The following is a 27,354-nucleotide window of genomic DNA, read 5'->3' on the forward strand; positions in this document are numbered from 1 at the left end:
TTAAAATGTTAGGTGAATGCTTTTTATTTTTAGAACGATTTGATCTCTTGCCAAAACCTCTGTCTTCAAAAATAAAGGATAGTAAGTCATCAGTGCATCTATTGTTTACAGTGTAGTTACTTGGAGGGCAATTATATTCCTCTGATACCAAAATAACGTCCTACTCTCCTCTAACTCGGACATGTAATTTAATGGACAGACTAAGGACTCAAACAGAGGACCTCTGACTCATTTTACAGTGGTGATGTGTTCAGGGTGATCTTAGTTTTCAGCAACAGATAGCGTTTTACATCTGTTTTAGTTTCTTTTTACCAGAGTACTTTATGATAAAGAAGAAAGTACTTACTTTAATCACTCTTCCATAAAGGCCAGGTTGCTAAAATAGGCAACTAATGTTTGCCCTGCAGACAGATTCACCATGACCAAATTCATAATTTGATTTTATTTAGAGGGATCAGCTGAAATGAAATGTTTGCAATATTTTTTATATATTTAGTTGTGAAAACATGTGAAAGCCATTTATTGTATTTTCCGCACTTCACAATTATTCACTACTCTGTGGTAGTCTATCACGTAAAATCCCAATAAAATACAATGAAGTGTGTGGTGCTAGTGGGGTTCGAAGGGTATGAATACTGCAATACGTAATTTAATTTTGCAACATGCTTGCATCTATCTGACGATATTAAGTCATACATTTTCTGAATGGCATACATTTATTGTCTCATTTTAATCCTATAAATAATTTGATATTAATGGTTTGTCCGCCTTTTGGGATCCGATCTGCAAACTGGAATAGGGTTGAATCCATGTTCTCGGAGACATGTTCATTCCGTGGGTCTGATCACGTCCGTGGATTTCTCACAGAAGCTGCTACAGATGGTGAAGCATCACGTGTGTGACAGCATCTCGCTCAGCTGGCGTCACGCAGCGGCCGCCGCCGACCAGGGGGCGGGGAGGCGGCTGTCCGTGGTGCTGATGGCAGTGATGCGCTCCAGCTCCACGCTGCCGCTACTGCGCATGTTGCATGACAGGTACACGCAAGCCTCCATCTTGGGCATCCCGAGCTGAGGCGAAAGGGCAGCAGCCATAAACACTCTGATTCCAAAATAACAACAAGCGGGAGCGGGGGAAATAAGCACAAAAATTGGCAAATTGCCGAGATGTAACTTTTCTTCCCTGAAAATATTCGCTCAACAATTTGCTTCTCGGAGGTGAGCGGAGAACAGGATGGGAAAGAAAGACAGCGACTGGTCTGCAAGGCTCTGATAGGGTTTTATTTTTTAACAGTCAGCTGTTCTGGATTTATCTTTGACAGCAGGAAAACCAGAACGGTGAGTGGAGCTGTGCATGTTCAGTGATTAACGGCTAACATGTTTTTTATATGCTCATAGCATGACGTGACATCACACCATCGCCTTCACATGCATTGGCATCTCCTTCCTGCGACCCCCGTCATGATGGTCGCTGTTTGCTGTTTAGTTCACACTCTTGTCCGTGTCTCCCCGCCCCTGATGCTCAGAGCGAAAGCCTCCTACTTTTCTCTTGTTAGAAAAGGGCTGGAGGCGATGAGCAGCTACAGGTTGGGAGAGCTCCGGGTTGCTTGTCTTTTTTTTTTTTTTTTTTTTACCTTTGTTGCATGTCGATATGAGCAGAAGACAAGCCTTTGGCCAAAAAGACTTTTGTGCATTGGAATGTTCCAAACGAGGATTTTGTCATTTCAAATGTTATGAAAGATATGTTTTTGGTTTTAGACGCAAAGAAATCACTGGTAAATTATTTTGAACGTTTACAGGTTCATGTTTCAGGTACCAAATCAAAATTTCACGAACAATTACAAAATTAACAATTAAAAAGCAATTTTGTATTTCTCTTCGTTTAAAATGTTGAAAATGTCTTATTATATGCAATAATCTGTAACCAAATATTGAAAAGTTAAGCTCAACTGGGAAAACAGACCAAAACTCTCAGACTTAGCCATAATATCAACATTTAGCCTTGGCAGAAAAAGGGTTAATTGCATTTATGTTTTAAGATTGTGGATATCTGGACCTGAACATGAGTTGGACATAACAGTTGTGCTATTGGGCAATCAATGTGAGTCACTGTGTGACACAACCTCTGTATGTTTAAAATTGTTAGTAGTACAACAGAGCTGGATAAGCCTAAGTCTGCTGCATGGCCATGGTTGAGTAAAGTCTTTTAAACCAAGACATACAGTATCTCTGTTGGGATGTATTCATATGTCCATGATGAACATAAAAATACAGAGGTGCCTTTTTTAGCACTGTCCCAGCTTGGGGTCTTCCTGTTTGGGGTGGTCATGATGTCCTTGTCCCTTTTCTCATTGGTCCTCTACTTTCCTCAGACCAGCCAAAAACATGTCAGGTTAACTGGAGAACTTAAATTGTCCTTAGGTGTATCATTGTGTTACTCTGACGGATTAGTGACATGACCAGCATGTCACTAATCGTCTGGCCACTGAATGAGTGCTGACATACAGTCCTGCTCACCATTATTGGCACCCATGAAGTTTAAGTACATATAATGGAATATTTCCTGAAGGAAATTCATCAAGTGAAACAACATTTTACTGCTGATAGCTTGTGCTCGATGCAAAACAGCAAATGATGAAAAACATTTTAAAAGATAAACATTATGAGGAAAACAAAGAAAAACATAATATTTGCCATGTCAATGGTATTGGCACCCTTTCCAGCAAATCAGTATGAAAACCTAATTCGGCTCACCTGTTGCAAATCACAAATAAAGATCACTTGTGATGAACTACCTCCACACATGTGACATGAATTAACCAATGAATGATCATGTTGGTACTTTAAAAGCCACCTGTTATTCCATCTTCACATGTGACAATGGTAAAGACAAAGGAGCTGTCTGAGGACACCAGAAATGCTATTATTTGTAAGCACAAGACCTCCAAAGGGTATAAAGCCATCTCCAAAGACCTCGGTATCCCTGTTTCAATGGTGCGTAATGTTATTAAGAAGTTTTCCAGGCATGGAACGGTCAAGAACCTCCCTGGACGTGGGGGGAAGAGAAAAATTGATGACAGAAGTCTTCGACGGTTGGTGCGAATGGTGGAAAAAACACCACGTCAAACATCTAAAGACCTAAAGACCAACCTGGAGCAGTCTGGTGTGATTGTTTCAACAAGTACCATACGGCGCACACTAAACAAAGTGGGGCTTTATGGGCGGAGGCCAAGGAAGACCCCATTGCTGAAGAAAAGACATAAAAAAGAACGCTTGATCTTCGCAAAAGAGAACCTGGACAAACCTCAAGCCTTCTGGGACAACATTTTATGGACAGATGAAACAAAAGTGGAGCTTTTCGGTAATTCACACAAACAATATGTTTACAGACGGCGCAATGAAGCCTTTAAAGAAAAGAACACCATACCAACAGTCAAGCATGGTGGAGGATCCATAATGCTGTGGGGCTGCTTTGCGGCATCTGGTACTGGAGGCCTTGACCGTATCACAGGCATCATGAAATCAGAAGACTATCAAGCAATTCTAGAGCGAAATGTCTTGCCCAGCGTAAGAAAACTTGGTTTGAGGCGAAGATCCTGGGTCCTCCAGCAAGATAATGACCCAAAGCACACCTCCAAAAGCACGCAGGCATGGTTGAAAGGGAAAAAATTGACTGTTTTAAAATGGCCAGCAATGAGTCCTGATCTCAATCCAATTGAAAATCTTTGGAGGGTGCTGAAATCTGCCATTGGAGAAAGGAACCCTGCAAATGTACAAGAGCTTGAGCATATTGCAAAAGAAGTCTGGGAGAAAATGCCACCCGAGAAGTGCAAGAAGCTTATAGATGAATATAAGAAACGTTTGGAGGCCGTCATTGCTGCCAAAGGCTGTGCAACCAAATATTAAGGAGGGGTGTCAATATTAGTGCACATGCTGGTTTTCTGTTTTGTCCTTTGCAATTAAAATATTTATGTTGAAATGGTAATTGTCTTTGTTAAATTACTTTGGACCTCAAATTGAAAGATACTGCTGATTTAAGTTTTGAACATTTCCATTTATTTCTGAAGATATTCACTCAGCTTTGCAAAACATGAAGGGGTGCCAATAATGGTGAGCAGGACTGTATGGATAAGTAGGTAGAGACAGAGGAAGGATAGATTCTAAATAACCGTTAGGTACAAATATGTGTATGAATGTTTGCCTTGCATCCCGAGTTTTCCCTGTGATTGGCTGTGATTGGCTGGAGAGCTTCCGCTTTCTTCCTCTCCTCCTATCTATTAAAAACTGGAACAGGGCTATGAAAACAAATGGAAAATAGCAATCCACTAAAACTGTGTGTTTTACCAAGTTTTTTTTGCCAGCTTATTAGTAGCTTGTAGTAGTTCAAGTCAAGTTAATTTGTTGTTGAACATAAGACACTTGTCGGGGCTCACAGACAGCGGTATTTACACAAGTTTGAAATAGCTAACTTAAAAACCGACCCGTAACTCCTGATGTGTTGATCAAATTGCCGACTTGGCCAGAATTCACTCCACTTCATTTATATCATTATGTCATAAATAGTATTACACCGGAGAAACCAAAGACTAGATGCTAACTAGTTAGCAACATGTTAGGCAACATGATGGCGGGGCATTTTCTACATGGTTACTAACGGTTAGACACTTACCTTTTCCATAATGCAATATTTTACAGCTTTCTAATCACACTTAACTTATAAAGTTTATGAACCTTAATCTTCTTACCTTATAAAAAGAGCTAACAAGTTTTATAAGGTAAAAAGTGCTACCTTTTTAATCGTGGATTACACCGAGGGTGCCAGTCAATCAGTCCCTCTGATTCACGGCCATATTTCCTCATAAATGTTACACAATAAAATGACAAGATTGGTTTTCACCCTTGTCTGTTTATGCAGCTGACCGCGCAGCATCCTGTGACCATTTTTAAATGAAAGCGATATTAATAGGCTAACAGGTGTGTGTTTTTGACAGGCTTTACAAGAGCGCATAAGTTGTTTTGACGTCTGTCATGGGGAGTAATGGGGAACGTGACGTCACAAGTGAAAGGCCATAAACTCCGCCCACAACAAGACAACAAAACTACCTATAATTCAAGTAAACTATAATCAAAGTATACTAAATAAATAAAATAATCATAACACACAAAAACGTATGACTATAAACACAATACTCAATTTAATTTAAAAAAAACACTCAATAAAGACGTCCTCATGACGTCATCACGTGACTCCCTCTCGGAGCTTCGTTCTGAACCGGGAAAATGTTTGACAATGAAAATTACAAGCTAGCTAGGATGGATATGGCAGCTGAGGCAGGAACACGTGTGTGCTTCCACGACGACCCGCGTCAGTTTGTGCTGAAACCAAAAAGTAAGTCATATCCGGTGTGAATGCGACTTTACTGTACTGTGTACCAGCTCGGGACGGCTCATCCTTCACAAACTGATTTAAAAAACGTGTTGTACAAATATGAACAACACAAAAAAATCAATACCAGCTTAATTATTACATTGACTAACACACCAAATATAACTGAGTTTAAAGAGAAGACTCTTCCACCTACAGTCCTATTGAACCTCGGTAACCCCACCCCCCACCCCCCTCTCCTAATTTTGGATTAGCTCTTATTAAAGTCTTCAGATCTTACAATAAATGCTTGATGCTTGTATTTAATTAATTTTATAAACCTTTATAAACTTAGCATCATTTACCTGACTTTCCTTTTGTTTGTTGTTGATCTGTGGAGGTGAATCTTTTCGTCAACTTGCTGCTGCCACCCAACATTTGACTGATATCATAGTTGGCCAGAAAGTTTCATTGTTGTATTTTATCTGCCTGATAAAGTGTTGTTTACTTCATATGGTCAATAGGAAATATTTGCATTCAGAGCAAAGAAACTCAATAGATTTGAGAAAAACATTTCTCCAACATAACCTAATAATCCATGTGCAGGCCAGGAGCAGACAGGGACCTAAATAGCCAAGGCATTGAGGAGGAAAGAGTGTGTCTCTGTCTAGACACTAAACTGCTTCAGTTAATATACAGTCTGGCTGGCAGAGTGTGTGTTTGGGGTTGGAGGCGAGACTGCTGGCTTCTCTGTTTGTCTCCAGTGTCGCTATGCAATAAAAGGGCACAGCTTTCTAATACAGGGCATGAATCATATAGGTACCCTGGTTGTTCTCTGATTAATGGCTTCTGTAAAGGAAAAATGCATGCTCTCATGCAGAAATGCATGAGAGCATTTCTGCCCACATCATTTTTTGTAGTTTTGTTTTTGTCATCACAAGACTCTACCCATATACCATCTATTTAGCATATAGTGAGCTTTATCTCACTACAACTATAAATCAAAGCAAATTTCAAAGAGGTTTAATGCAATATATTTTCTTCTTGCTGCAGTTTTTCTTAGTTATGCTAGTCAGATATGAATGTGTGTGATCTGAAAAGGTGAAGTCCATGTTTCATTTAAATCTCATTGTAAAAGTGTATATTAACAATGAATTCATTCATTCAAAGAAACAAAAGCAAAGGAAACAAGGGAACTACATCCACTTAGGACAAGTAACTCCTAACCTAAAATGAAAATAACATTACAATATTTTAAGTCATATTCCTGCCTGAACAATTTTTAATCTGTCTTCTCTGTACTTAAATTGCTTTGTCCTCCACAGGCCGCACAGAATGGCGATGAAGAAGCTTGCAATCTTCCTCTTAGTCCTCTCTCTTTGTCTAGAGGGAGGCTCTGCTAAAGAAAAAGGAACTAAGAAGGGAAAAAAGAAAGGGAAGCAGGTTTACTGTCCATCGTAAGTACAAGATAAACACCACATCTGTTATACTGTGCAGGGTAACATCCTTCACCAGAATCAAGGGTGTTTTTCACTGGGTTAGAAACACAAATATTATTGGGAATGTACAGTATGTGTGTATGTGAGCCTTTATTTATAGTTTTCACCATGTGAAAAAAGCGTAAAATTGGTCAGCCATGGGAAAATTGCTCATTATCATGCCACTTATGCCAAAGATGAGTGCATATAAACTTCTGACTTAAAATGTAAATCCTTTTGCACACCAATATTATCTAGAAAGCTCATTCTAATTCAGTATATTCCAATTAAATATAATTATAATTCAGTTCAGCAGAACAGGGTAAATTATTTTTCATAAAATTCTTGTTTGAGAATAAGTAACAGTTCTAAATCTTTTATCTGTTGTGTTATTAAGCAGCCTACTGAAAATGTTAAAAAGTAATTTAAGAGGCAATACATCAATAGTATATTATTTATCATTTATCATTAATATAGATTGGATAAAAGAATCATGACTTGAGGTATGCTTCATTTATTAAACATTGAGAATACCTGTCAGTCATCACGGTGGGGATCAAATGTAGAAAATGGAACAATTTAAGTGTTAAAACTAAAGCAAATTAAAACTCGTCTTTACATTGGATTGTCCAAACAGTTAGAATTTCCATGACTCAGTTTACCCCCAGTCTATCCCAAACATACTGTGCTTTTGTTTTTATTGATTAAGTTGTACCAAAATTGGCCCCAGATTTGAACCTGACCTGAGGTCTTTCTGCATGGAGTTTGCATGTTGCAAGTCACCCGCATCCCTCCGCCGACCCTGTACAGACGAACAGATATAGACTTGGATAGATGGATGGGTTTGATAGATTCTACTGGTTTTATTTTATCAGCATATCAGACTATTTTGAAGCTTAATTCATTATTCATCTGCATTCCAAAGAAAGAAACAGGCTTTTTGAAATCTAAGAAATGTGCATTCAAAATCCAAACTCAAAGAAATCTGATTTAGATCTTATTGATAAATTACAGACCTGATGAATAGTCTCTGAACAGAATCTCTTACTCCTTTGGCATATCCATTTTTCTTTCCACAGAGAAACTGCTCTGTCTGTTCCCTTAAATGGTAACAATTGAATCCACACTGAAGCTTCCTGAAATGAGGAGTAGACTGTTTGATGTGGTTCATGCGCTGGCATGTGCAGGCTGCATGACATATTTTGTCTTTAATGCTGTGGATGCCACTGTGGATCAAGAAAACCACTTGGTTCTAGCTAAGCTCTGGTGCTTGAGGCTGTCAGAAGAGCTGGTTAAAGTAGAAAAGAGAGAAAGGGAGGTTTTGTGGGTGGGAATTGTGTGTTTCACTTTGATCAAGGAAACAGCATAACATACACACTAGATCATTCCTGTGAAAGACTCTGAATCATCCTCAGAGCATAAAGTTTACTTCTTGATATGTAAAGTGCTTTTGAGAGGGGTAAATTCTTTGCCACCCATGAAGAGGCTTTTCTCCTGTCTCCCCTGCCAGATCCTGCTCAGTCTTTGTTTTTGTCACGTAGTTCTGTAATATTTAAGATGTAGAAACAGAATATGTTTGGCTGGATGTCAATGAAATCCCCTGCTTTGCTAGAGCGCTCACATTTAGGAGACTTTTTGTTTTTACTACTTTTGGTTTAGGGTGGTTGAAAAGAAAATTCTCAAGTTGGTTAGGATAGAAATAGGAAAAAAGTATGGCATTATGATCTTTAAAACAAGTGGAAAATTGATGTTAGGAATATTACATGTATCAAAGCAGTGGATGGACTGATTTGGTGGCAAGATTACCATTTTAATGAGTATTTGTTGTAAAAGTCCTGATTATTTCTATTTGTCCCAGATGATCACAAAACACCATCCATCAATCCAAGGCTAAGTCAGGATCTGGGAACAACTCAGATCCCGTTTTTAAAGATTGCTTCACTCTAACATTTGTTGGGTGGTCCAAATTTTAAAAGCCAATTTAATCCCAAAGTGGTTCCTCTCTCGGCATGTAGTTTAATCAAAAAGTACACAAAGCGGCTAGAAGTGGGCGCGCTGTCCATTTGTGTTGTTCATCTGCCAGGAATTTGACCTGCTAAACTTCCCTCTCCGCCTTCTTTGTTTGCAGACAGCTGTCGTCTGAGGATCTGGCTCGAGTCCCTGCAAACTCAACCAGTAACATCTTGAACAGGTTACTGATCAGCTACGATCCCAGAATAAGACCCAACTTCAAAGGCAAGTCCTGTCACATCTATAACCAGCCTGCTTTGGATTTTATTTACAATTTAACTGAGTTTCTGGTATGCTAATTACAAATATGCACATTCAGTCTGTTTGTATATAGTTCTGTTGGAAGTATCTTAAAAATGTAAAGGAACAGAGAAAGTGCTGTTTCTGTTTTGCAAATGTACAATGTCCAACACATACCAGAAATGCTCAAATGGATTACGTTCTGGGGAGTTTAAGAGCAAATTCAGAACCTCAATTTGTGGTTGTGATCTCTAAAACATTGCTTGATAACTGTTGCTTTAAAATTGCGATGCATCATATCAAGCCACTTTCTTCTGTTGGTGCTTTTGGTGGTGAAAAACCAAACTGGTCTACTGAGAGGTACTTTGTATTCTGAGATCCTTTTGTCCAAAAAAAACAACATTGAATGGGTGGGTTAATGTATTTCCAGGCACATAGTGCCATTTGATAGCACAATCAAGTAGTTTCCTTCAGTTGTTATAAAAATGGTGTATATATCAAACCTGACTTAAAAGAAATTAGATTTTGTAAGTTGACATCTTGAAATTGTTCCTCTGTCTCTTTAAAAATCTCCTACTCTTTCTGATTTTACATAAGATCCCATTTTACAATAATAGTCCTTTAAATGCTCAGCAGTTTGAGCTTCAGTAGCTCATCTGGGTCAGAATCAGATCGGTCGTCCTTCGCTCCAGATATCAATCAGTTAGCCTTGTTTATTTCTGATGCTGTTTCTAACTCCCCAATGTTTCAGTCTTGAATCACTTTTGATAGAAGCTGATCAACACAGATCAGGTACACCTCACCAGAGCTGCAGTTTCAGAGATGGTCTCACCTGATCATCTGGTCATCAGGATTTGGCCATTTCCAAATTCACTCAGATCCTTATGCCTGCTAATTTATTCTACTTCTAACTCTCCTGCCTTTGGCAATAATTTTAGTTTTTTTTTGTTTGTTTTATTCTTTGAAATACCAGATTTTCCTCATAACTTTATTTTTTTTGTCTCGAGAATAAGAAGCACTGTGAAACTATTCATAAATGGGAGTAGTAATGCAACTAGTTACCAACACCTCTGCTAATAGGTGTTAAACACATTATTTTTTTTTCACTTAACCTGTCAGTGGTCATAATGCTGTGCTTGATTAGTTTACATTTATATTGAGAATTGGAGACCTCAAAGTTACAATTAGAAAACATATGTATTCCATTCCTAAATAAATGATATGTGTGGGAAATGGAGCTAAAGTGAACCCTTTAATCCTAATGTGTGCCAGTTTTAGTTTCAGTTCTTACTCAACAGGAAGCAGCTGTCTCCAGTGTTTATATTCTACTGTTCATATCACAGAGACATTTGACCCTACTTCACCCTCCCAGACACGGCTATAAGAACAAGAGAGGAGTGACTATTGACTGTTTCGTCTATCTGACTGATGGTTTTGTCGTTCTTCAAGTGGATTGCAAACAGTTTCCATTCTCTGGCATTTGGCAGAGCTGAATCTGAGGCTGTTTTGGATATGTAGCGAGCAGACGGTCTCCCTCCCTGATCGCCTCTAACTAGTCCAGCAGCTAGACATCTGCTCTTGATTTCAGAGCTGAAAGCTCCCTGTCCATTAACAGCCATGTCTTAATCTCCCACATTAATATCTAAGCTTCACATTGGGCATTGCTTTGTCAGCGGCTTTAAAATGGCGAGCTGCTTTTACATACTCTATAGAGAATATGTGAGGAAATACAAAATGTGCTTTATGGAATATTAATTAGCTCAATTTGTTTAATAAATGCAAGATAGATACGAGCCCTGTGCCGCCTCCGCTTTGTGTGCATTAATTTTAGGGAAAAGTTTGTTCTTTGACGCATATAGTGAACACCTCAAAAGAAATTATTTATTCAAAGCTGGGTGAGGAGTCAGCGTTTATGAGAAGTTTTATTAGTTTATGCAAAACGGTAAAGCAGAGCGAGATTCCAGCCCAAACATTCAGAGGTTTAGTGTCACAAACGGATGGGTGGCTCATGCAAATAGATTTATATTTGTTTTTTATGGTTTAGTCTTCCACCTTATCAGACAGGAAACTACCTAAAAATCTGAAGCAATTCTTTTAGGTGTTTAATCAAAAAAAGGGATTTATTTCTCAGCATTATAACTGCATTCAAAAAGTGCATCTCAATAAATTAGAGTATACTTGATCATTTTTTTTTAGTTTGCCTCAGAAATTCAAATTAAAATCTGAGAGCTATATTTCAAACATTTATTTCTGCCAATTCACTTAAGTTCAGTGCCTTAGAAAGCTGTAATATTTCATAGAACCAATAAAAGAATCCGGGGGAACACTGCTGACCTCAGTCCAACAGAACTGATACCTTCCAAAAAAAAGCTAGGGTTGTTGCTGAAGAAGCTGGCTGCTCACAGGGCACTTTACTCAAGGATATTAATGTAAATTGTGTGGAAGCAAAAATGAAGACAGGAAAAGACATGGATAACCACAATCTTAAGAGGACTGAAAAGCAAAGTCATTTGAGGAGCTTGGACTGCAGCTGGACTCAGTGCTTTAAGAGTTGAGACACATACTGTAGATGTATCCAGATATGTGAAGTCACTCCTGAACCAGATGGCCCCGTTTAGTCCTGGTATCAACATGTGTTTTTGCTTTTTTGTTCTTTTTTAGAACTGCGGATTCCAGCAAATAAAACTTTTATCTAAAAATATATATATTTGAAGTATTTCAGATAGCTGTTAAAGTGCATTAGATGAGTGGACAGCAAAGAAATTTGCTGCTTGAGCCGAGTTGCATCGGGTCAGTGTTTGGTCTTTCAATATCACTCGGCACGGACTGTGTTCATATTCAGATTAATACAAGCAAGTGTCCAAGCCACTTGTGAAGGATGAAAAACGTCATCAATATGTACAAAGTGCTTTCACATCTCTTGACCGCATCAGATAATTGGATGACTCAGGATGTTAGTGAGGAAACATCATGAGAACCTAATGTGGGCTAAGGAGAAAAAAACCCCCAAAATCCTCCTTTCAAATGAAAATACATGTATAGAGGAAAAGGGAGGAGTTTCCTCCGTCAGTGATGGCTCGGGGAGCCGTGTCATCTGCTGTGGTTTATCAAATCCAAACTCAGCTCAGCTGGGTACCTGGAAATTTCAGAGCACTTCATGCTTGATTCTGCTAAAAAGCTTGATAGCGCTGCTGATTTCATTTTGCAGAAGGGGTTGGTAGTGACCCACACAGCCAAGAATAACAATGCCTGCTTTAGTCACCATGGTTTCACTGTGATTGGCCAGCAAAGTGGCCTGAGCTAGACTTTATAGAGAATCTGTGAAGTATTTTTGATAGAACCACAGGCTGATCGCCTCCCTGCTGTGCTGCACTGATGCACTTATTCATGCAAAAGGAGCCCAGCCCAAGTGTTTAGAGCATCTATGTACATTAAGTTGTTTAATACAGACACTGGTCTTGTGTAGAATTCAACTTATTAGTATAAATACATTTGTCACTTAGTATGTAATGAACCTGTTTAATTGAATTAGGAGTTAAAGTTTTCAAACTAAATCACTAAACTTTTTGATGACATTCAAAGTTTTTGAGTTGTAGCTGAACGCATGGTGCTTCAGTCACACTTCCGACCAGCAGTGATCAAAGGTGACACTAAATGTTAAAATATCTTCTTCTGTCTTTCTGAATCCAGGGATTCCTGTGGAGGACAGAGTGAACATTTTCATCAACAGCTTTGGCTCAATTCAGGAAACAACCATGGTGAGAATCCGCTCTGCTTCCACTGTAGTCAGATTATAATGATGATCCATACTTCTGCTGGTCAAAAAGAAGCTTTAAAACTACTCTAATGTGGGTGTCTTAGAAAGAAAGAAGTGATTCCTGACATGTTTTAGAACCGTTAGAAATAAATCTTGATTGAAAAGGCAAGTTTTCAAGCCTCATTAATCTGATGGCTTAAATGCAGATAAAGAAGCGCAGTTTGAATGCTAACCACCAGATTAAACTCAAGGACGTTGCAGGGCCAACTTCTGAACAGTCGGAAACATTTAAGAACGCTTTCTAGATTCCAGAAGGCCACCTGATTTGTATGATTTCTTAAAACTGCTGGGAGAAAAGCAGTGCTTATTTATAAGGTTATTTCAAGCTTGGCAGCTCAGTAACGTACAGTTAATCCCCCATTTGGCTCAGTTCTGTGAAGTATAATTTAGATTATATTTGCAAAGTTCTTCCTTCGTGTTTCTTAAAGAATTGTTTTATCTCACATGCAGTTTTAGGAATTCAGTATTATGGAGATGGAGTTTTATAGATGACTGCAGGGAGAGAACACACAGGTGCATCCTGAACAGTAGTCTTTTGTGAGATGTGATGTGCAGGTTCTTGCATTCCTGCACATTTTGATATTAACATCAGTGATGGATTGCATGCAAGCTTTCCTGATTGTCATTGATGGCTTCCCCATCTGGCAAGGAGGATGTAAAACAGGAAGAAAGAACAATAAAGTCTGGAATGGGAGGAGACATGTCGGTGCAATGTGTTTTATCACGAGGCTCAATGTGATAAAAAGAGATTTATTGTGAACGTCTCACTAAGAATAAGGTGTGAGGTATAAACCGAAGTGCCCCAATCTACTAAATTTAGAAATAATTCAATATTTGGTTACCAATGTGATTAAAAATTACAAATAAACACACAAACTTAATAAAAGAGAGGGGGAGGAAACAAGATATTATATTTTCTTCCTGCTCATTTTCACACAATTGGTGCAAATTTGGCACTTTGTTATATTATCCTTTTCTGTTTTTATTTTTTATTGCCTGTTTGACATGAATAAATACATACTTTTAAATGTGATTTTTTAAAATTATTTAAAGAACTAAATAAACAAACATATTTTTTCAATATTTATTTAACCATGTGTCCCATTATGAAACCTGTGGCTCACTAAGATAACTTCTGTCTAATTGTTTTGTTGCCAGGTTTCTCTGTTTATCAAAACAGAGCAACCAGGATAAATAGTTTATCTTTTTTTTATTAAAAAATGATTGATCACTTGCTTTCTTGAGTTGTGGATCTCTCTTCATCGTGGATTTGTTGGATTTGGCAATAGAGACGGAGTAAGACTAGTAATAAGGAAACTGAGCAGAGAGGAATAATGTAACAGGAAATGTGAAAATATTTTTACATTTCCTGGGAGAAAGTCATGAAAATCAAAGCAACATAGGGAAGTATCTACCCAAAGCAAGATGAGGGGAAGACAAAAAAGAAAAGGACAGGTGTTGAAAATAGAAACATGAGCCAAGAAAATGGCAATGAAGGAAAATGAGACCGAAGTCCCAAAGGTCTTCTCTCTCTCTGCTGGGTTTCCCAAGACGCTGAAAGTTAAGAAGGTTTGAAACGATTCATTGAGGAGAAAGAAACAACAGCTGGTCACCTCTGCCCCCTCAATTTATCACTCTGTGGGGTGTTTGATCTCTGAAAGCCATCCCTCATCATTTACACCTTCCTCAGGCTAACCTGCAGTACACGTCTGCAGTATTTAACGCACCAATTTTCACTTGAAGATTGTGTACACCTCTGTAGAAAATGATGTTGTTGAGACAGAATAAATTGCAGCTATGTTTTTACTGCCTCCCAGCTTGAGTTTTCCTTGCTGATTACAACACACAGCCGTGTTAAATCTCCCTGGAATCGAATGTCGCACTGGCAGCTTGATACCGAGCCAGAAGGAAGATATATTTCCTTGTCTGGTTTTCAGGAAGGATAAGGTGTGGGAATTGGCTTGCATCTCAGACAGGAAAAAAAAAATCCAACAGAGGCTGTTTGTGGAACTGGACAGACACTGGAGACTAAAATTAGGGCGGTGCACAAATGACAGCCTGCTTTCTAACTGTGGAGCAAATGGAAAAAAGGCTTTCATTGTAATGTTGAATATTAATGGATAGTCAGGCTGTATTTATTAAAACTGCAGTATAAAACAAACAAACAAAAAAAAACTTTTTGGGATATTTGTTAAAACTGTCACTATATTGTAACAGAATGAGACAGATTATCTGTGAAAAGATAGTGCTGACTATCATCCTTCTGTATGTACTGCTAAATGTACTAAAGACAGAGAAACAACTCACCAATGACAGCAGAAAACTGTTTATCTGCTGTAATTGGTGGCTGTTCTAACTAGCCTTAGCTTTTATGACAGGCTCCTTGATCAGAAAGAAGTTGTAGCTCAGCAGAAAGCATTTACACGAGCCTGATTAACATCGCTAAGACCCTCCTCCCGCCACCGATTGGTTGTTTCTAGTTAGCACTGGGAGACGACATAGTGAAAGTTTCTTCAAATATGTAAAATATGTTTTGTAAAAGTGTTTTATAAAACATTATCAACAAGTGATACTGAAATAATATAAACAAAGATAATATATGTTTATATTTTAAATATATATTTTTTACCAATATGTTGAAAGTTCTATGAAATTTTGACATTTCATCCATCTTCACCTTCAAAACAGCCTAATTTAGCACAAGACCAGCAGGAATGTGGAGATTTAATCATTAAGCTCCTTAATGGTGTCAGCAGTGTTAGTGTCCTGATAACCTCTGACCTCTGGGCTTTGCAGCTTTTTACGTGTCATTATGTTTGAGCTTCAGTCGTAAAAACTGGCTTTGCATCTTGGCTTGTTTTAGTTCTGCTAAAACAAGCCAGATACAATAGCAGATACACAATCAGAAGAAGGCATTTTTTTTAATCAAATATTACAAAAAATTGTTTAAAATGCTTTTATTCCAAGATTAATAAACCTCTGTGCATTGTCACAGTCGTGAAGTTGTTAAACACCTTCTTGTTCAAAGCTTCAGAGCAAATGTTCCAGTTTTCTGATGTGGAAAAGTGACTCATTAGCTGAGTTATGTGTCTGAAAGTAACCAGCCTGTGTCTAGAAGAGTTTACTGGAAATGCAGCCATGTTTGAACTTGTCTGGTGTCAAACCTGACAGGATTACAGGGTGAACATCTTCCTGCGGCAGCGCTGGAATGACCCCAGGCTCAAGTTACCGCAGGACTTCAAGTCAGAATCGCTCACTGTTGATCCCAAGATGTTCAAATGTCTCTGGAAGCCTGACCTGTTCTTCGCTAATGAGAAGAGTGCAAACTTTCACGATGTGACCCAAGAGAACATCCTCCTCTTCATATTCCGTAATGGAGATGTCCTCATTAGCATGAGGTACTTTTACTTACTGATTTACTTGTCTATCTGTTTGTTACATTTCCTTTTTACAATATTTTTCAAAAGGCCTTTTACAAAAAATACATCCGTAAACCAATGTCTTTTATTTATCTGTTATAACTGAGTCTGGAGGACCCAGAAACCAAAAAAACTGTTGGAAAGCTTGGCATTTGTATGGTGTTTTAAAGAGACCTGTGATGTAATTCAGTGAAAGCCTTTTAAATGCCAAAGTTTACACCAGTGTTATACAACCAAGGTTTGTATGTAGACATACAGCGAGGCAGACGAAGCTCGTCGAACTAAAATCTGCTGCTTTTCATCTCCTTCCAGGTTGTCCATCACCCTTTCTTGCCCGTTGGATCTGACCTTGTTTCCAATGGATACGCAGAGGTGTAAAATGCAACTTGAAAGCTGTACGTTTAGAAAAATACCTCACCATGTTACTTCTTATAGCCTGCAGGCACTTACATCACTCAAATAGATATTATATTGATAGAATATTGTTCGTTCTTATAGCTGGACTTTCATTGTATTTTTTAACATGCATCTGTATGTTTTCATATCTGTGTATTTGCCTTTAATTTGATTTTTTAGTTGGGTACACAACAGATGACCTGCAGTTCATGTGGCAGACAGGAGATCCTGTCCAAATGGATGCTATTGCTCTTCCACAGTTTGACATCAGACAAGAAGACATTGATTATGGAAACTGCACCAAATTCTATGAAGGAACAGGTGATGGATTTATATTAACAAAGTGTTTTTCATATACAAAAAAGAGAGAAAGCACATGCAGTCTGTAAACATATTCATCTGAGCTCTGTAAGTTACAAATGTCAGATTTGTCTGATTTAATAGAATTAAATTCAATAAATTCCGTATAGAAATGAAACTGGAAGGTGCTGCCACAAACCTTTTATTACATATTTGATAATTTTTTTGCATGTCTTAGCCTGAGAGATAAGTTTGTTTTTCAGGTGAGCATCATATATCTCACATTAATGGCAGAACAAAACTGGAAATGATTATCATTATCTCTGTATTTTATGTCTGAAAACCTGGAGTTTTAATGGTTTGTAGCCTTAAAGAGTCTCTGAACAAAAAACCCTTTATAGCCTAAAATTTGTGGAAGCAAAGTCATAATCTAAAGCTAATTGAATCATTTTTTCTACTTGTGTCTCATTTCAGATAATATTTTTGTTCAATCAGTAGATCAACAAGTTGTGGCTTTGGTAGAAGCATTGCTTTTCTTCTGAATATTGAAAGTACAGTGTGAGAAAACAACTCAGTTTCAATAAATGAATCCTTGTTTTCTTTAAAATGATGCAGCAGTTTATCAACCATTGCATGTAAGGCTGAACTTCCTTACTGATCTCCTACTGACAAGCCCTGCTCCTGTTGAGTCAGGTTTTTACCTGGTTACCATGGCTACCTATAAAGATTGTCTCTGCGTTCAGCTGGTTTGAGCCTGCTTCACGACCCTGTCGGGCTTTATGTAAAAGATGGAGAGAATCCTGAGTTTTTAAAACATTACTTCAGCTCAACCATTCCCACTGGACCAACCAGAGGGTCTCCTTAAGTCAGCCTCTTAGCTCTGAGGCTAAAAGACGCAGATAAAGTGGAAGATTTGAGACAGATTCTCCCTTTTAATGACCAATGTACATTTAATGGATAGAATAGTTCATAATGCTGTGTATTATTTACACAATTGGATCTTTTTAAAGTTACAAATGTCAAAATGGACTAAAATTGTGATTTAATTTACAGATATGTCCCATTATGAAAGCTGTCAGATTTTACGTAAGGATCACCTTTATTTTCTGAGGTCCCAGTCTGAACGATACTCTCTGCCTCCCTTCACTGTTTACTATGCATTTTTAAATCATTATGTCTCTTATGTTTCAATGAAGTCCTTGTGATGTTTGGGTTTTCTTCTTCCTCATGTAGGGTATTACACTTGTGTAGAGGTTATCTTCACCCTACGGAGACAAGTTGGCTTCTACATGATGGGTGTTTATGCCCCCACGCTGCTCATAGTGGTTCTTTCCTGGCTGTCTTTCTGGATCAACCCTGATGCGAGTGCTGCAAGGGTTCCTTTGGGTAAGACTAATTTTACCAACTATAACATATTCCACTTCTATTTACAAGGACATAAACACTGTAAGCACCCTTCCTGCTCTTTTAGCTAGTGTTACTGCAGTGAGAAGGCATTCACAGGTCCACCTCAGTAATAAATCATCAAAAAGCCATATCTGTTTCTTTAATTCGGTGTAAAAAATGAAGCATAATATTATAGAAACTCATAAAACATAGGAGGTATTAATCTGGACTTCCTTTGCATTAGCTGTAGTCATCAAACCAAGCAGGAAATGCTCCCTATATGTAATGACCCATTATGAAATTAATTAAACTTTTTGAATTTTATTACTGATACAAATCAACGTTCTGATGAGATTGGCCAGTATATTCTGAATGAGTTTACTGTTCAAATCTTCATTTAAGAGGAATGTTATGAAGAAAAACAGACACATAAACAGAAAGCACTCTAAAGGTTTCAGGGATTACTCACACTGTAACCTCCAATCATTCCCATCATGACATCATCAGTCACTTTGACACCGTGAAGGACTTTGCGTGTGAAGCATGGCTCCCTGTCCAGTGTTTGTGGTGAATAATAAATCACTAAATGTGGCTGTAATTGACAGAGGGGGCCCACTCAGTGATGCATTTATCTAGACTAGTCTTAAAAACAAATGATTTCACATCTGAAGTGCAATAATAATCATTATTTATTTATTTGTTAGGATGAATTTAAATAAATTAATTATTTTTTCTTTGGCTTTTGACACAGCTTGAGGTGTTGGCTTTAACGTTTTGTTGCTTTGTTTTCGGTTTTATGTCTGTTTTATTTGTTTTAGTGTACAACAGTGTTGTTTTAAAGTGCTTCACAAATGAAATTGTGTTGTAAATGACAGCCAGGATTTTCTATGCTTTGTGCTAAATTTAAATTATGATACATTTTAATACCGAATCAAAAAAAAGAAAGAGCAGTGACCAGGATGATGGAGAATATACACAGGTAAAATTAGATTTCAACTGAATTGTTCAGGATTTTTTGGTCATTCGCCAGTTTTTAAAATGAAATCAATAATTTCTCAGGTTTGACTGGTCAGCACTTCAAACTGTTTGTGTAAATCAGAAACCTCCTGGCGCCAGAAGTCTTGTCCCCTGCTAAAAGACAGTGCAGGCTTGGGACATGTCAATGTCTGTTGAGCAGATGGATATTAGTCCTAAGTGCATAAAACAATAGATTTCTACATGTATCAAGAATCTCTCATTCATACAGTGACATGCAATAACTAAATGATGCCTTTTGATCAGTTCATCTGCAGAATCCTCAAGTAGAACTTGGATCAAATAGATAACTTGGCATTGTTAGTGTGATAAATTCTCTAAATTTTTCATAATTTTTTTTCTCATCCTGAAAATACCTTGAGGGAAGCCAAGTGTGTGGGCCTCCTCTACATAATTTGACTAATAAGATCAAAACACATACTGAAAGCAACTTTTACTCAGAGAAAATCATTAAATACACATTCTGTTCTTGAATTTAAGAAGAAAATCAATTGGTGACCTTTTTCACATTTTCATCTAAACCATCTGCTGAAGTCTTGTTAGAAAGGTGTGAAATATCTTGTGCACATAGGAGAGCAAATGAGTTTCATTTTGATCTTGCATTAACTGTCAAATGTAACCATTTTCCAGCGAACATTTAATGCATTTGTTGATATTTTACACCAGTAAGGAGAGCACCCGTCATACAGATTCCTCCTTTTGTTTTTGATAGAGAAAATGCTGCTGAGAGAATGGCTGGTTAGCCTTAATGTTGTGATCTGGTTTCATCTACAATTTATACAATCATACACAAAGTACATTTCCATCGTGACAAAACAGAGAGCATCATGACTCAGTGAACACAGTTTATTATTTATCAGATATTTAATAACTCAAACTGATGGGTGTGGTAAGAGAGAAGCTTGATTCTGAAATAAAGGAAAAATTGGTTGCTAACAGGAAGTGCGCCCTTAAATCAGGGAGGATCTGTTAGAACGAGAATGGTGGAGATGGTTTTATACTGCTCTGACTGCTGGAACCAACATGGAGTGATATGCAATCATGTAGGTTCATGATGCAACCCCATATAACACAGATCAAAGATTAAACAGGTAAATCTTAAAATACTAAGAGGAACAAGACTGAATAACATGATCACTCCAGGTCAAACAATTCAGATTATTTTTGCTTTATAAACAGTGTAAGTAAACAGTAAACCACTGAAGTGTTTTCAATTCAGGTCTGGACCTCTGATCTGATTTGATTTGGGTTTCAAATCTGCCAAAAACATCTACAGTAGAAATATAATCACTGCAGATATGAAAATGTAAAAAAAATGCATTTTCACAGATTATATGTAATTAACAGGATTTTTAAAGTTTAATTTCATATTTGTGTCAATGTTATTTTTTTTAATTAAAAGTCAAAAAAGAAAAAGATGAAATCACAGCAGTACACACTTTAAAAAGCAAGGAATTAAAACACCATAAACTTCATTTAAGTACAAAAGAGAAATATATTTTAAGAGAACATAGAATAAAAGTATAAAATAATTTAAGAATTTAAAGATTAACAATTACACTCTTCTGTTATAGAGTTTTAAAGACAAGTTTTAGATGCATTCATGGGAATAAGTTGCTGGAGTCTTAATGGCTTCTGCAAATTATTCTAGAACCAGGGTGAAGGATTAAAAAAATAAATAAATAAACTTTTTTATTAAGTTCTGATCAGATTTTGGGGAAACTGAAGAGGAGCCGATTTTATGATCAGGTTTTGTGTTCACTAAATACCAGAGACATGAGACGAAGCAAAGATGGGGGTAGCTTGGCAGGACAGCCTTAGAAGTAAATACAAGCCAGTGTTGGACATGTTTAAAGACATATTTCAAATATATATAGTTTCCAGGAATTTTCTGCTTGTAAAGAAGGCTGGCCTGAGAAGTTTGAGATATGCTTCCTAATACATGGTCCTATCTTTCCAAAGTATATCCACTACAGCCTGGCATTAGCTATAAAAAACATATTTACTCCTCTTCCACACCATAGCCCACATATAATAAGTCCGTATCACCCTCATATGTCCGTATCACCCTCATATATTATTACCTATTACCCTTGTGTGTGTGCACAGGACTGCCTGGATAAGAAAATCCATTGTTATCCCACCTCATTCATCCACTGCCTCCTTTTTGCTCCATCTTCATTCCAGCTGTTTATCACCACTTTCATTCCATCATCACTTCAAACCTTCCTGGAGGCCTGCTCTGACTTCTCTGTGAATAAGATGGCTCCAGGTCAGTCAGCGCCCTGATGTGTTTGTGGGTTTGTATTCCTGCTCATTTTTGTGTCAAATTAAATGCACAAAGAGGACAAACTTACTGGATCCGGTATAAATATGTATAAAAATTCTTAAAATAGTCTGTACTGCGGCAAGATAAGAACACACTTTAAAAATGTTGAAAAATCCAAACTTTTGGTGAAGTTTTGGGCCATTATTCATAATTCTACACAGCATGTTTTTCATTTATGATGGTACGACAAAAAATATCTGTCATTACACCCAAATAATATGTTGAAATCGTTGGTTAATGGTAGTCATGGAGATTTGGTGACAACACTGTGCCTCTTTTTGCTGCAGTTCTCCAACAGTGAACCATGCATCCAACAATAATTTTGTTAAACACTGTTATCTTTTCCTACGTTGAATGAATGTAATTAATTTAAACATTGGATTTCTTTGCATTTTGAGTTTGGGTTTATTTTGGATCAATTAACAGTGAATTTGTTTTGAGACATTTTTTCAGCATCTTTTCTGGGGGTGTCCACAACTATGTGTTTATGAGACCTTTGTTGCAAGCTTCTCTTTGGTTGAATGATCTTAATTAAGTCTGAGAGCAGCATCTATTAATCATTTGAATGTACTAAAAGTTACTGTAAAGGCACATTAGCAGCAAAAAGTGAGATGTTAAGAAAAGAAATCTGCAGAGCCTTTCATTGACGTTGGAATAACCTCTTAACGTTGGTCGTAATTGCTGTTTCCACTTCGGCCCAGAAGATTTGCTGCTATTTAGGGGAGATCACTAACCTGTAATGATGTAAGCTTTGAGAGATAAAAACTCTTTGGAATTACGTACTCATTAGAGGCTGTCTGTGCTTTTAACAAAAGGAAAACAAATCAGCTTTGAATGCTGATTTCATTGATGTTCTCAGAAACCTTTTGTACCTGTTTGATTACAGCTTTTTGTGCTGACAGGAAGGATGTTTTTAATTTTTCTTCACAGATAATTGACTTCAAATGGTTCCTGAGTGGAAACAAACATCAAGTCTCTATAATTCTACATGTCCTATTTTATGTTATAACAATGGGAGCATTTGTTTTTTAATACTTTCCATCTGAAAAGCCAGTCGTTCCTGTAATCTTTGAAAGATTAATTGTTTAACCTTAATTGTTATCCAGATTTTTGGAAGTGGATTTTATTTTCTGATATATATTTTTTTTGATTTTCTGTCAAGTGGTTGCATCACAGCTTATTATAGAGCTTGTGCAAAAAAACAAAAGGTTAAGTCAAGGACAGAAGGAGTATGAGGCCTAAACATGATCAGTGATGAACAGTTATCTGACTGTAATGTCTTTTAGAAATACAGAAAGTGCAGCAAATGTGTGACAAAGTACCTGAGAAATGCATTATCTATCCTCTGATTCACTTATTATGCGGTTCTGTAAAAAACTACTTTCTCCCTTACAGATTCCCACCCAGCAATGTGTCTTGGTGATATTTTCTCCTTCTGGTTTTTGCTTTTTTACAGTGAGATATTTAACCATTGAACAAATGTCCATATCAGATGATAACTGCAGTTGGTATTAAATGAAAAGCTACTATCTACTATCTAAGCTTAGTGGCAGTTTGTGCCACCTTTAGTATTTGGAGTATCTACATCTTTTATGTCATTGTAGAGGAATGTTGACTCACTGATCTTTGCAGATTTGTTTTAAATCAGCCAAAGCTCTACGTGATGCAGCAGCCTCTTAGATGTAAGTCTGCAGTTTGACCAAATCACTCAATCTGTTTCTTTAATCCAAAGATGGACCTGCTTGTATGCTTTAGATTATTGCATTTGAAGTGCTCTGATCGTGAATATTTTTTGTATGCTGGTCATCAATGGGGTGAAAGTCACAGTGTCCTGCTGCGTCACGGTAGGGTCTGTGTCTTCTGTCACATCACTGTTGAAACAACTATTCTCCTTTTTCAGTGTATGAGTTGTGGTGTCAGAATTTTCCAACATATTTCCAGTCATTGTTTGACCTTATTGATATGAATAAATATCTGTTTATATTGTTTCTATCCAGTACATCATAATAATGTAACTATTACCTTCCTTCTAAAGAGAGTTATTCTTCATTTTCATGCACATTTCTGACTGACAAGGTCATCTGTGCTCCCCGGTATGCAGGGATCCTCTCGGTGCTCTCCCTGTCTTCTGAATGCACCTCGTTAGCTTCAGAGCTGCCCAAAGTGTCCTACGTCAAGGCTATCGACATCTGGCTCATTGCATGCCTGCTGTTCGGCTTTGCCTCGCTGGTGGAGTACGCTGTGGTTCAAGTGATGCTCAACAGTCCAAAGCACATTGAGGCAGAGAAGGCCAAGATAGCTTCCAAGGAGAAGGCTGCAGGGAAGAGTCCTGGTGTGAGGAACAACACCATCAACGGGACCGGAGGGACGCCTCTGCACGTCAGCACCTTGCACGTTAGTGGCTGGCTTTGATACCATAAGAGAGTGTGTTAGAAAAGCATTAAGATATAACCACAAACAATTTTTATTTTTAAACTCTAGAATTAAGGCTTTTAAAAAAATTTATCTCACAATTCTGGTTTAATCTGGTTGAAGTTGTATTTCTTTTAGTTGTGAGATCTTGAAGTGATTGGAAATTACAATATTATGTACATTTTTGCAGAAATCAAGATCTTCAAAATTAATTCTGCAAACTACAAAACCTGAAATACCCTCGGTTAGATCGCTTTCCATTTTAATATCAAATTTCATGCAGACGCCCACACTCAGTAACGTACAGTCAAATGAAGCCCAGACTGCAGATCCGACACCTTCAAGCTGTTTTGTTGCAAAGATCAAATCTAAATGCAAATCAGGAAAATATATTCATTAAAATGTTTTTGTCCCAATGCAAATAACTGTGGGGTCAGAGTGCAGCTTGAACATTTGTAGCAGTTTCCTTAGAAATCCACAACATTGATGTACAGAAGTAATTTTACATCAGAGTCTGCGTCGCAGCTTTACTCCTTTGAGGTTGAAGTCTGTTTTCTCATGAAAAGGAAATTAAAATAACCAAGCTTTAATTATTTTAATGACTTCAGTCTGATTAGATCCTGTCCACCCTGCAGGCTGTCAGCAAAGCAAAAAGGATTTCTTTCAGGTGACCTCAACCTAAAAAAACAGTTTCGTAAAATAGCAGGGGTTAAAAGACCCCTCTGATTAGGTAATGTTATGGAGAACAAAGAAATTCTTTTTGTTGACTCCAAACATTCGTGTTCTCTTAAAATAGCAGCAGGTGATTTATCAGTGGGAGGTTTGTCCAAGTTTCCTGATCAAGCGGCTCATTTACTGCATTCTCAAAGTGTTTGCAGTCGAGTCAAAACATTTTTAAAAGCCTCAGATAAATGATTCCTTCAGTTTCTGGAACAATGCGGTATAGATGTTGGATAATAGCTGGAGTTTATACACAGACCATTGTGTAGTTGGCAAATTCTAGCCCAACATTTAGTAATACCAATTAATTCACATATTTATTAGAACAAATGCATAATTGTACCTATTAGGGGTAAACTTTTCAGAATCACATGCTAACAGAATGCTTTGTACCGACTAAATAAACTGAGGGCTTGTTTAGGACTTTGGGTCAGTGCATGGAGTCACTAACCACTAACTTGTTTTTTGCCATTGAAGTCACAAAAAGCTTCTGCCTCCTTCTATCGCCTGCCATTTGTTGCATCTTTTGTTCCTATAGTAATGTGATGTGGAAATGGTTAAAACAGTTTTCTCAATCACTTTACTGGTGGTGGAACGTCGGAGTTTGGCTTGTAATTCTGCAATAGTGAGTTGTCCAGATGGTTCTTTTTCAGCAGTTGTTTCATAACCTGTTATGTTTCAGAGAAAAAATGAAAAAGTGCAACATCTCTATATCATACAGAACAATATGTTTTTCTTTTTGTCTCTTGCTGTCTCTCAGGTGGGTGAGACCCGCTGTAAAAAGGTGTGCACATCCAAATCAGACCTGCGGACCAACGACTTCAGCATCGTGGGATCTCTCCCACGGGACTTTGAACTGTCAAACTTTGACTGCTACGGGAAACCGATTGACACCGGCTCTGCTCTCGGTAAATCCCAGGCAAAGAACAAGAAACCGCCTCCTCCAAAACCAGTCATCCCCTCCGCTGCCAAAAGAGTCGACCTGTACTCCAGAGCCCTGTTCCCTTTCTCCTTTCTCTTCTTTAATGTGATTTACTGGTCCATATACTTGTGATTATCTGGAATTATTATCCCAATGCGATAGTTTCATGAGTTCTTTATTGACTGGCTTGTATAAAAAAAGACTTGTGTTTCCAATTGAGAAGTGAGAAATGGGAACCTGGCCCCTGCAGAACTGGTTCTGTGAAGGAAGTAAAAATACTATTTGAATGCTATTTCTATATAAGATATAAAAAGTTTTTTGTTTTTTTTAAGAATAAAGATAAAGAATCTTATAATTATGCTTTATGCATTGAGTTATACTTAAAGGATGATTGCTGAAATAAAATAGTCTTGGTGAAACAGAGTATTTTTAAGAGGGGAACTGAAAATTCAAAGCTGATTTGCTAATCACTGTTTTATTTCTTTTGCTTTGTTTATGTAAAGTTTATCGGTTAAAGCATTTTATTTTAGCTTCATTGCAAAGTGTTGCATTGTAATTATCTTGCATGTTATAAATATTGCATGTATATGAAGAGAAAATCTAAAAAGATATATCAAATGTTTATGAAATAATATTCCAATTATTTACTTTTGAGAAAATTTGTGGATATGTGAAGCACTCTTTCCTGCCAGATGGTCATGTGACACTGCCACTCCTACAACTAATACAACACTTGACTCATCCAACCTGTAGCCTGTGTAAACGGGTCACTGCTGAACTGTGACCATATATTTGTGCAATTTTCAAGCAAAGAAAATAAATGATCAAATGACTTTCCACCATTTGATGTTATTAAAAATAAGAACAAGAAACTTGGCTGTGGGTCTCATTAATAAATAATTTTAGAACACCTTACTTTGGCACAAGTAAGGGAAGACAATGTACTTTACATCAGAACAAATAGACGAAACAATGCCAAAAACACAAGTATCCATTAGCTCCTGCTGTAGTGTGTTAATACATATTGAGGTATATTTAGTGTTTGAAGTATTGAAATAGGCAGATATAAGTGTTTTATAGGGAGGCTCAAGTATTTGTAGGCTTCGACTACTAATGAGAGGTTGTATTCTCTAACTGTCGTGAATATGTCCAAAGTATGTAAATACAAAGTAAAAACAGTCAAATCTACATCAAATTCCAATAACCAATTTGAATGATTACAGTAATAGTGTCAAATAACATAAAATGATAACGTAAAATAAAATTATAGACACAATGAGCTTGAGTTAAAAACTAAGACTAAATTATGTGAATCACTGAAACGCTGTTCTCCAGATAAGGGGAATAATTTGTTATTTCTCTCTTCATATTTTGCATGTTTGTCCATTTATCTCTCCATATCTTCCAGCACAACCGCTGCTTGACCTCTGATAATTTGCCAAATCATTTATTTTGCAAACCTAAAGAAATCATTCCTGATTATCAATGTGAAGCTTCACATATGAAACTCATTTCTAGCCTAATGAGCC

At 37.4% G+C, this 27,354-nt stretch overlaps 1 protein-coding gene across 1 annotated transcript; it reads left to right on the forward strand.

Annotated features, from left to right (window-relative positions):
* Window positions 1-954: 954 nt before the first annotated feature.
* Window positions 955-26,697, forward strand: glrbb (glycine receptor, beta b). The gene is made up of 10 exons (XM_032555207.1): window positions 955-1,334; window positions 6,687-6,818; window positions 8,968-9,074; window positions 12,780-12,847; window positions 16,078-16,304; window positions 16,638-16,720; window positions 16,902-17,042; window positions 18,255-18,407; window positions 23,873-24,165; window positions 25,664-26,697. Exons 2-10 carry the CDS (start codon window positions 6,697-6,699, stop codon window positions 25,955-25,957), a joined length of 1,488 nt encoding a protein of 495 aa, XP_032411098.1. The 5' UTR covers window positions 955-1,334; window positions 6,687-6,696; the 3' UTR covers window positions 25,958-26,697.
* The last annotated feature ends 657 nt before the right edge of the window (window positions 26,698-27,354 follow it).

Source organism: Xiphophorus hellerii, chromosome 23, assembly GCF_003331165.1.
Source record: "Xiphophorus hellerii strain 12219 chromosome 23, Xiphophorus_hellerii-4.1, whole genome shotgun sequence".
Lineage (NCBI taxonomy): Eukaryota > Metazoa > Chordata > Actinopteri > Cyprinodontiformes > Poeciliidae > Xiphophorus > Xiphophorus hellerii.